Source organism: Uranotaenia lowii, chromosome 3 (genome assembly GCF_029784155.1).
Source record: "Uranotaenia lowii strain MFRU-FL chromosome 3, ASM2978415v1, whole genome shotgun sequence".
In the NCBI taxonomy this organism is placed as follows: Eukaryota; Metazoa; Arthropoda; class Insecta; order Diptera; family Culicidae; genus Uranotaenia; species Uranotaenia lowii.
The window spans coordinates 361,943,522-361,953,912 of record NC_073693.1 but is presented as its reverse complement, the minus strand read 5'-3'; the positions used below and the strand labels follow the sequence as shown (position 1 = coordinate 361,953,912).

Here is a 10,391-nt window from a genome sequence, read left to right as displayed (position 1 = left end):
GACGCGTAGCAAGCGCATCTTCATAGATTCATTGTCGATCCCTGCTAGTTCAATAGATGCCTCAAATAATGAACGCCACTGTTCAAAAGTCTTCCTATCGACTTCTTCCTCCCCCGCAGCTGGCTTACATTCAGCCACATTTAATGTAGCGAATGACAAATTGTTCATCGAGCTGATCAAAACCGATTCCTCGTTTGATTGAATATTTTCACGCATTGTTGAATGCTTTCGGATGAAATCGGTATTATAGTAACTATTTTCGACTCTTTCCTCTAATTCCTTTTTATCAGAACGAGCTTTTTTTAGCTTATTTGCCAGTGCCAGTCTGCGAGATTTCTCCAGTTGCAATTGTTTTCTTTAAAAGGCCAATTTCATGTTCTTCCGTTTAAGTATCAATTTGCCCTTTTTCCTATTTACGCGTAAAGAAAGGTAATAATGAAATAACATATTAACACAATTTCCCACACATATATATATATGCATATATGTATATATTTTGCTAATACGTTTGCCTATAGTTCTCCCTGATAAGAATCAAATATTGCCCTACTTTAATAACCACCTCTTTCAGAAGGTAATAGTATGCTTTCCAAAGACACTACTCTACTCGGGGATTTGTATCTTTATCCCCAATATATTCGCATATATACTTCCCGATTTGTACTTGTTCTCCATAGTAATTCTACGATGTTACCACTCTCGATGGTCTGTATCCTTTTCCCCCAGACGTTTGATTAAATATTCTTTACAGGAATTTCCTCTTTTTTTTTTTGTTGTACTGTTCCTCACAGGAATTTGTACTTAATTGTTTTCAACCTTGCTGCCCCTCTCAGAGGTTTGCAAGTGTTATCTAGCAGTGCTGCCTCACTCAGAGGTTTGCAATTACCTTTAGTTATATTCCAATTCGCCTCTCTCAGAGGATCCTTTAACCAAAGGAAGATCGCCCCACTCAGGGGTTTTTTTTCTCAACACAATCAGTACTGGAATACTGTTCCTCACAGGAATTTGTACCAGTTTTTATTTTCAATTATGCTGTACCGTTCCTCACAGGAATTTGTACCTAAATATTTCAACCTCGCTGCCCCTCTCAGAGGTTTGCAAGTGCTATCTCACCTTGTAGTGCTGCCTCCCTCAGAGGTTTGCAATAACCTTTAGTTATATTACCATTTGCCTCTTTCAAAGGATCGGATTTTTTGCCAAAGGAAGATTGCCCCACTCAGGGGTTAGTATACTATCAGTTTTTTTTTCGTACTGTTCCTCACAGGAATTTGTACTAGAATTTTTTTTTAAATTATGTTGTACTGTTCCTCACAGGAAATTGTACTTGATTGTTTTCAACCTTGCTGCCCCTCTCAGAGGTTTGCAAGTGTTATCTAGCAGTGCTGCCTCACTCAGAGGTTTGCAATTACCTTTAGTTATATTCCAATTCGCCTCTCTCAGAGGATCCTTTAACCAAAGGAAGATCGCCCCACTCAGGGGTTTTTTTCTCAACACAATCAGTACTGGAATACTGTTCCTCACAGGAATTTGTACCAGTTTTTATTTTCAATTATGCTGTACCGTTCCTCACAGGAATTTGTACCTAAATATTTCAACCTCGCTGCCCCTCTCAGAGGTTTGCAAGTGCTATCACACCTTGTAGTGCTGCCTCCCTCAGAGGTTTGCAATAACCTTTAGTTATATTCCCATACACCTCTCTCAGAGGATCAAGTTTTTTTTTTTTTTTTTTTTTACCAATAAAAGATCGCCCCACTCAGGGGTTTATTTCTCGAACACTATCAGTATTGCAGTACTGTTCCTCACAGGAATTTGTACCTTGCTGCCTCTCTCAGAGGCAGGCTTCTTCGATTCTCTTAATTTTTGCTCACTTTTTCTCATCTGCTTGTTAAACGCCTAAGAGAAACATGCTTTCTCACATTGAAACTGATCAAGCAGTCCACGTTTTGTTGCAGAGCATTTAAAAAACGCAGTCACCCAATTTCATTCTCGAAGGGAGAAATGTTCATCAGCTTCTCAGTTACTGGCTGAGAAATCAACGACCGAACAGAGATGGACGCTTCGGTTGTGGTTTATTTCAGCACTTGCTGGGGCCAATGTTTCATAATTTCATATAGAAAGAGGACGGTTCAATCCCACATTAAAGCTGTCCACGTGATTTGGTGAAACGATCAAATTTCATATGCGATTTGCATTTCTTTTTCTCTAAGGAGCGATGAGAATAGTAAAACTATGCCCTTGCCTTCACTGAGCAATTCATTTCACTGATCACACGTAGCGCTGATGAGGTGTTTTCAGAGTCACAAACCAACAGTGCTCTGACAGTAGAAGAGTGATCATTCGTTAGAGAAAAAATTTCTCTTGGCTCTCTCAGCAGCAGATGATGAAATGCTCATTTAAAATCTCCTCACAAATATTAGGAGCGAAAAAGTTCACCGTCTCCTTTTGGGCAAGATGAGCAAAATGAAGCCTGCTCAGAGGTTGTAAGTGGTACTATCCCTTTCAAGGGTTTGTACTTCTGCTAAATAGTTATTCTTAGATATTACCACTCTAGATAGTCTGTATCTCTACCATCAGCATGTTTCATTGAAATATCTGTCAGGAATTTCTTTCTTTTTGCTGCCTCTCTCAGAGGTTTGCAATTAGTTTTATTATAAATGAATAGAAATTGAATTTTTTTTTTTTTACATGTTTATTTTTTCTTCCTCTCTATAGCACCCCTTAAATTAATCCAGGACTTCACTCTTAAATGCAGATTTTTTTGCTACCATAACCTGGTACAAGTATTTTACAGATTTTATTTCGTCTTACCAATTTTTTTTTTATATACATTGTTTAAAATATCCATCTCTTCAACAGAATGAACTGTCTGAAAATAATTGCGACTGCCCGACGCCATTTTGGAAATTACTTTATTGAATATTTTAGTATGATCTTATTTAAAAAAAAAACTTTTTTGGGTCTTATGAAGAAAAAAGAACCCTTGAAACTTTTAATTATGATTTCTTATTTTCATTGCAAAGAAGTAAGAGTCTTAAAAATTGTTTTCCCCGTTTGAAGAATCCACTTCTTTAACAGAGTTAACTGTCTGAATCTCCAATCTGCCGCCATTTTGAGAATCCCTCAATCGAATATTTTAGTGTAATCCTATTTAAACATACACTTTTAAATTTTATAAGCAAAATGAACCCTTGGAACTTTTAACTGTGATTTGATATTTCTATTGCTAATAAGTAGTAAATAGTTCGACAATTTTATGTCTTTTTTCTCAAATTCCCAAATTTGTTAATTTTTATTTTATTTTTAATCCATTATTAACTTTGTATCGCTGTTGCATTGAATAAATCTTTATTGATTGTTCGTAAAAAACATAGTTAATCACATTTTCAAACTCACCGGTTCATGGTACCGACCGCACCAATGTCGAGATCGACCGATTTTTCCGCCATTTTCTTTTTGGATTCCTCACCACTTTTTTTGTTACAAACATAAACTACCGATACTCTCACTAAGAACTTCGTCTGTAAACTGAACTCCTTTGCTCCCGCTATTTCTTGCCTGACCGTTTTTTTTCTCCTCGCTCTTTGGAACTCTACACGTGCTCCATTTTGTTGCAATAGAAACTCTACGTGCTCTTCAATTCCTGCTCGAGAGAATCGCAACTCTCTCCCTACCCGTAGTAATCGGAAAGCTCTTTTCGTTCGCCCCGGGGGGTCTAACAATATTCATTACCTTTACTTGAACGTGTTTCACAAACCAAAGTGTTTTGGACATTATTTAATCCTAATATTTAAATCTCCATAGTTTATATTTATTTCGTGTATAATTTTATATTTCATTTTCCGAATGTTTTGTTATTTCATTTTATTTATTTATATATCTGCCTTTATTCCCTACAATAAGTATCCAGCTTAATCCTTGAATCCAAAACACCACTCTCTGAAATGAACTCAATTCGAAAATTTTGCTGTCAGAGTTGTACGAAAAAGGAAAAATTCCAAAAACCCGAACTGGGATGTATATTAAAACTTTTATCAATGCCAACAATGTTTTAGCGGATAACATAGTGTGTGATCAAATTATTACTCGTTGTGATTATTTACTAGGGTAGAGATCATCTATGATTTTTCTGTACATTCTACAATTCTTCTTCCTTATTTTTGATGGATTTCCAATCAAGAAAACAGCAGTGAATAATTCATGAACTTTGCACACATCAACAACCCAACAATGAGATTAAATCTAACTAGAGAAAACACTTTCTATAGCTACCAGTTGCAGTGCAGCACAACATGCTGTCCAATCGTCACTTGATATCGTTGATTGTGATATTGGTGTACTACCCGGCAAAAGTTCTTGGAATTTTTCCATTTTCCTACGATGCCGAAAGCCGCAGATTCCGATCATCTAAATGGCAGAAAGCGTACTCTTACGTTATTGGCCTATTTCTCATCACTATTTACCCCTTTCCACTGTATTCGGTGGGGTCCAACGTCTCCTACAAGGAGATCGTGTTGGCTAAAAGAGTTGTAATCGTTGAAATGGAACTGACTTTTCTCGTTATTGCAACGGCATACCTCAAGCTTTTGAGTAATTTGGAGCAGTACGAAAATTCTGTTTACCTTTGCATGGAACGTTTATCAATATTTTTCAAGAACTGCGACAACCGATTAGATCGGACAATTCTGAACGATTACGTTATCAATTCAGTGTTGGTTTGCCTGCTTATATTACTTTTCGATTATGTTTATTACGTTCCTGTTGCATTCGACCGAATGGATTATCTTGGACTCTTTTTCTGGATGATGTATGCAATTTCTGTGTTTCATATCATCTTCATAACGGCACTCATTTCGGGAAGTATAGTAGTAACCACCTTAATGTACGATGAGATTAAAGTTCGTGCCAAAAATGCTATATCCAAAATCATCGCCATGGATCTTAACGAAAAGTACTGGAATCAACGTTCCGCAATCAAATCCAAACGCTGTCAATCGGTTGCTCAGGAACTATCCTGGCTGTGCTGTCAGCATCGGATGTTGACAAAACTGTTCGAGGAGTTCAGGAGCATTTTTGACCTACCGCTCGCGTTGATAACTTTGCTGCAAGTTATTGAAGTCATTGCCGAAACGTTTTATTGCTATACGGGAATTGTTCACGCCATACGGGAAGGATACACACCGGACTACACTTACTATGGGCTGTCGCTGCTATCGGCTTTGGTTTTGGGACTACAATTTTACTACCTTACTTCTTTCGGGCATAACCTAACAAAAATGGTGAGTTAGCTTCATTCAGAGTTCACACATGTTTGATACTTTCTTTAATTGTCACGCATTTCAGGCGAATAGCGTCAGCATAGAACTGCATGAGTTTTTCCTGACGGAAGTGGATGAGCTGCTGGATGTTATTGTGAATATTTTTAAATTTTTCTTTATCCAATGCTAACTATTTAATAAATTTATAATTTCAGATTGAGTTTTTCTCCCTTGAGTTGTCACATCAAGATTACTCAGTACACATTCTTGGTCTGTTTACTCTGGATCGGAAATTCGCCTTTGGAGTAAGTAAAACAAATCAAAGTATCCTTAAAATGAGAAATAACTTATATTGTTAGTTAAAAATTGTTTCTCCAAAATCGTTCTTCCACTAAATCGGAATGCATGACCAATAATTACTGTTTTGTGTATTTTAGGTTGCTGGAGTGATAACAACTTATCTCATCCTAATGGTGCAATTTGAATTGGCTCAAGCTTGAGCTCCTATGTTTAGATCGGATTATGATTATTAAAAAGTATGTACTATTGTTGGAAGCTTTTTTTTGTTTATCACGTTCCATTCATTAGCCTTAAACTCAAAGGACAAGCTGCTTTTTGTAAAAACGTGCACTGCTCCAAAAATATTCTCTTATTAGAACCATAAATAGAACGACAAAAAATGAGCAGAATAATGTTTAGATTTTCTGAGTTCGGTTATTATTTTACAGATTTCTTTACATGAGGAAATCGATAATCTGTTCGGAATTTTTTTCATGGCTGAGAAGTGACAGCTGTCAAATATTACGGACCTTTTTCTGTTAAAAATCATCGAAACTTGGCTGATCATATCTAAGATCAGCTGTCAAAATTTTGACAGATGTAGACGTGACAGCTCGTTATATTACCGAACAACCGGTATTGTTCAACCGAAATGCTTGTAATCATCACCGAAAGGCTGGTAATGTCAAATTGGAAAACTATAAAAGCTCGGTAATATATACCGAACAACCGATAGAGTTTACCGAAATTGTTGAAGATGAAATCTAAGTAGCAGTTGCTTTAGTCCTCCTATTATAAAACCATGTTCCTAGTGTTACTAAGTTAGTCCTAAATAAACCTTCGTCCAAGCAACAACCTTCTTTAGGTTATGGGCCCAGCTACGTAACCAGGACGACAGAATAACAGCTCGTGAAAATTTTCCCGAAACCCGTTAGGAGTTGTACCTTTCCTCACCAGGATGATCACCAGTGCGAAGAAGGCTGGAATCGTTCAGTTTGCGGGGGAAGGATTTGATACGTGGAAATTCCGCGTCGAAACGCAACTGGCAGCTCATGGCGTCAAGGATGTTCTTACGGCTAATGTACCAGCGGAAACGGCGACTCGGGAGGTCAAGAAAGCTTTCATCGAGAAAGACGACAAGGCGAAGGCGTTGCTCGTCACCTACGTTGCGGACAGTCACTTGGAATACGTCCGAGAAAAGCCAACGGCAAAGGCTATGTGGAGGTCCCTGTGTGACACGTTTTCCAAGAAGGGATTTGCGTCTCAAACGTATATTCGTAGATCCCTGGCGTTGCTGAGGATGGACGAAGGAACTGCGCTGACGGACCATTTCCGGCGTTTTGATGAACTGATGCGGCAACTGAAGGAAGCCGGGGCAACAGTGTCGGAACTCGATCAAGTGAGTCAACTGTTTATTTCGTTGCCTAGTTCATACGACACAGTTACAACGGCAATGGAAAATCTGGCAGATGAGGAGATCAACTTGGATCTCGTAAAGGCACGTTTACTGGCGGAAGAACGTAAGCGGTCAGGAAGAAATACCGACATCAGCAGTGAATCTGGAGGTATGGTGTTCGCGGCAAGATTTAAGAACGAATCTGGAAGGAAATCGAAGTTTCCAGGAAAATGTTACGGGTGTGGAGCTTTTGGGCACAAGAAAGCTGATTGTCTGAAAATGAGTGAGGACCATGTTAGTGCGCAAACGGCAGGTGTTCGTATTGATCGAGAGGTAGCCCTTGTTAGCCGGAGTGAATCGCGAACGGCAGCAAAACCCAAGATGGAATGGATCCTCGACTCAGGAGCTAGCAGACACATGATGAAAGATGAAACATTCTTCACATCTTGTGTCAAGTTGACCACTCCCGTTATGATCGATAGTGCGAAAAACAGAGAAAGCTTGAAAGGAGTTAAAGAAGGAATCGTTAAGGGAAAGTCGTTGATGGAAAATGGACCATTGATATTGAAGATAAGCAAGGTTCTGTTCGTGCCAAGCCTGCAGTTTAATATTCTGTCGGTAGCAGCTTTACTCAAGGTTGGCGTCGATGTGGAGTTCAAACGAGATCGGGCGATTTTGAGAAAGTTTGGAAAAACCATTGGAGAGGCGGAGATGAAAGGAAATCTTTTCTACCTTTCAATGGAAGTTGAAAAGAGTGCAACGTTAGCAACACAAGCGAAGTGCATGTCTGAGATGAACTTGTGGCCTCGTCGACTTGCTGATTCACCGGTAACGTTTCCTCGAGTACATCAGTCAGAGGGGGAAGGTGCTGTTTTGGAGATTCCGGTTGGTTCCGGTGGAAAAACAACAACTTTGAATGAGAATGTGAAATCAAGTAATGAAAAAGTATTGATGGCGAAGTCAACCAAGGCAGGCGATTCCGGAGAGGGCGTTGTGGTACTTCCACTGCGAATTGAAAGAAGTAACTCCCAGAACGGGACTAGTTCGAGGCACAGTGGTCGGAAGTGCATGAACCTTATTCCCCAGGTTGCTGAGTTCTGGATTGATAGTGGTGGTCAATCAGATCGGAAGCGAGCATTTTCTGAAGATTTCAATGTATCGAAAAAGTACCAAGGCTGGATTTCGGAGAAGCCCAAATGGCGCAAAAGGAAATTCAAAATGAAGGCAGATTTCTACTGTGAGAGGTGTGGGTTTCAAAGAACAAAGTTTGGCCGTTTTTTTTCAAGTTTCCAAGCAATTTATATAAGAATTAAGCAACTGAGAGGGGGTGTTGAAGATGAAATCTAAGTAGCAGTTGCTTTAGTCCTCCTATTATAAAACCATGTTCCTAGTGTTACTAAGTTAGTCCTAAATAAACCTTCGTCCAAGCAACAACCTTCTTTAGAAATACATGTAATTATTATCAAAATATCTGTAAATATTACCGAATTACCTTAATTTTTTTACCGAGCACCTGTAAAATTTCGATAATATTTACCGAACAACCAGTAATTTTTACCGAACAACCGGTAATTTTTACCGGAATATCGGTAATTATTACCGAAACTCTAGTAGTTTTTATCAATTTTTTTACTGGAATATTCGAAACTATCACCGAAATGCTGGTAACATTTACCGAAAGCCAAAATGTTCGGTAGTTTTCCCCGAAAACCGTAAAGCGCTCGGTAGTTATGATGATGATGTCTTATGAGTCTCGAATGCTCTCGCACTTCATACTGAGATTACTGATGTTTTACCGTTTTTTTTTGTAAAAATTACCAAAAATTTAACAGTTATCCGTTAATATTGCCGGCATTTTCAAAGTATCTTCTAAAGCGAAAAATTTCAAATCAAAAAGTATATAGCTTAAAAGAAGAATACTTTTTTTTTTTTTTTGTGAATTATTTATTTGAAACGGCTCATACCTTTAGGCTTTAAGGAGCCAAACTCGTTTTGTTTGATTACAATTGTGTACTTAGATCTAGTTCACTTTTTTTTTTTTTAAGAAAAAGAAAGATAGAAAGGGAAATATGAAAATAAAGAGAATTATAGTCGAAGATCGATAGCTTTTAGGAAAAGGTATATCTCGAACATATAGTCCAAGTCCATCATACCTAATACATCCCTCACTGGAACGTCGGGTGGTTTTCCTCGGGCCCGAAGGGAATCTATAAAGTTCGCTCTGGCGAATAGGTGGTCCTCACACGACCAAACAATATGCTCGATGTCATGGTAACCTAGACCACATCCGCATAAATTGCTGCCAGCAATATTTAAACGATAGAGTACCGCATTCATGGAATAATGATTGGACATGAGACGGGAAAATATACGAATAAAATCCCGAGTCAGGTTCAATCTATTAAACCAGGGTTTAAGGCTTACCTTTGGGATAATCGAGTGGAACCACCGACCCAACTCATCCTCGTCCCATCTACGCTGCCAGTTGACAAGAGAGTTTCTTCGAGCCAAGAAGTAAAATTCGTTGAATACGATTTCACGCTGGTAAATGTTGCCTTCCATCGCACCCACTTTTGCAAGGGAATCTGCCCTCTCATTGCCTGCTATTGAGCAATGTGAGGGGACCCAGATAAAGGTGATAGAAAAGCAACGTCTTGATAAAGTGGTCAATATATCTCGTATCATTTCGAGGAAGTACGGCGTGAATTTTCCTGGTTTTATAGAGCGGATTGCTTCAACAGAGCTGAGACTATCAGTTATAATATAGTAGTGTTCAATAGGTCGTGTGGCGATACTATTCAAAGCCCAGTGAATAGCTGCTAACTCTGCAACATATACAGAGCATGGTGACTGGAGACTGTGAGATGCGCTGGATATTTCGTTGAACACTCCAAATCCTGTTGTTTCCTCTATAAGTGATCCATCGGTAAAGTACATTTTATCAGCATCGACGTGTCTATATTTAGCTTCGAAAATTCTTGGAATCAGAAGAGGACGATGCGGATCCGGGATTCCACGAATTTCCTGCTGCATAGACAAATCAAACTGGACAGAAGAATGATCGTAGTCTGGGCTACAAACACGAGTTGGAGAATACGAAGAAGGGTTTACCTGCATTGACATGAGGATATGGTATATAGACATAAATCTGGTTTGAACATTTTGCTCAAGTAACCTTTCGAAATTTACAATCACCAATGGGTTCATGACCTCACACCTGATGAGGAACCGAAGTGATAGTAAATTGAATCGATCTTTCAAAGGGAGTATTCCTGCCAAAACAAAAAGAAGAATACTTCATATGTTAATATAAAGCAACCATGATCATGATTATTATTTTAAAATATTGTCTAATTTACGCATGTTTTGTTATTGATAGAACTTGAAAAACACCTTTCTACAGCTGGGTACATCGTCGCCCTTAATCGGGTAAGGCATTTCCAGACTTCGAACTACACCGT

General features: G+C 38.6%; 1 protein-coding gene across 1 annotated transcript; it reads left to right on the top strand.

Moving 5' to 3' along the window:
- Nucleotides 1-4,877: 4,877 nt before the first annotated feature.
- LOC129754025 (gustatory receptor for bitter taste 66a-like) lies at nucleotides 4,878-5,755 on the top strand. Its single transcript, XM_055749880.1, has 4 exons — nucleotides 4,878-5,276; nucleotides 5,341-5,409; nucleotides 5,471-5,560; nucleotides 5,693-5,755. The coding sequence occupies exons 1-4, from the start codon at nucleotides 4,878-4,880 to the stop codon at nucleotides 5,753-5,755; spliced, it is 621 nt and encodes a 206-aa protein (XP_055605855.1).
- Nucleotides 5,756-10,391: the final 4,636 nt, after the last annotated feature.

Coding starts and splice junctions, on each gene's coding strand:
- LOC129754025 (XM_055749880.1), top strand. CDS start 4,878: ATGTACGATGAGATTAAAGTTCGTGCCAAAAATGCTATATCCAAAATC. Junction 5,277..5,340: donor GGCATAACCTAACAAAAATG/GTGAGTTAGCTT, acceptor CACGCATTTCAG/GCGAATAGCGTCAGCATAGA. Junction 5,410..5,470: donor ATGAGCTGCTGGATGTTATT/GTGAATATTTTT, acceptor TTATAATTTCAG/ATTGAGTTTTTCTCCCTTGA.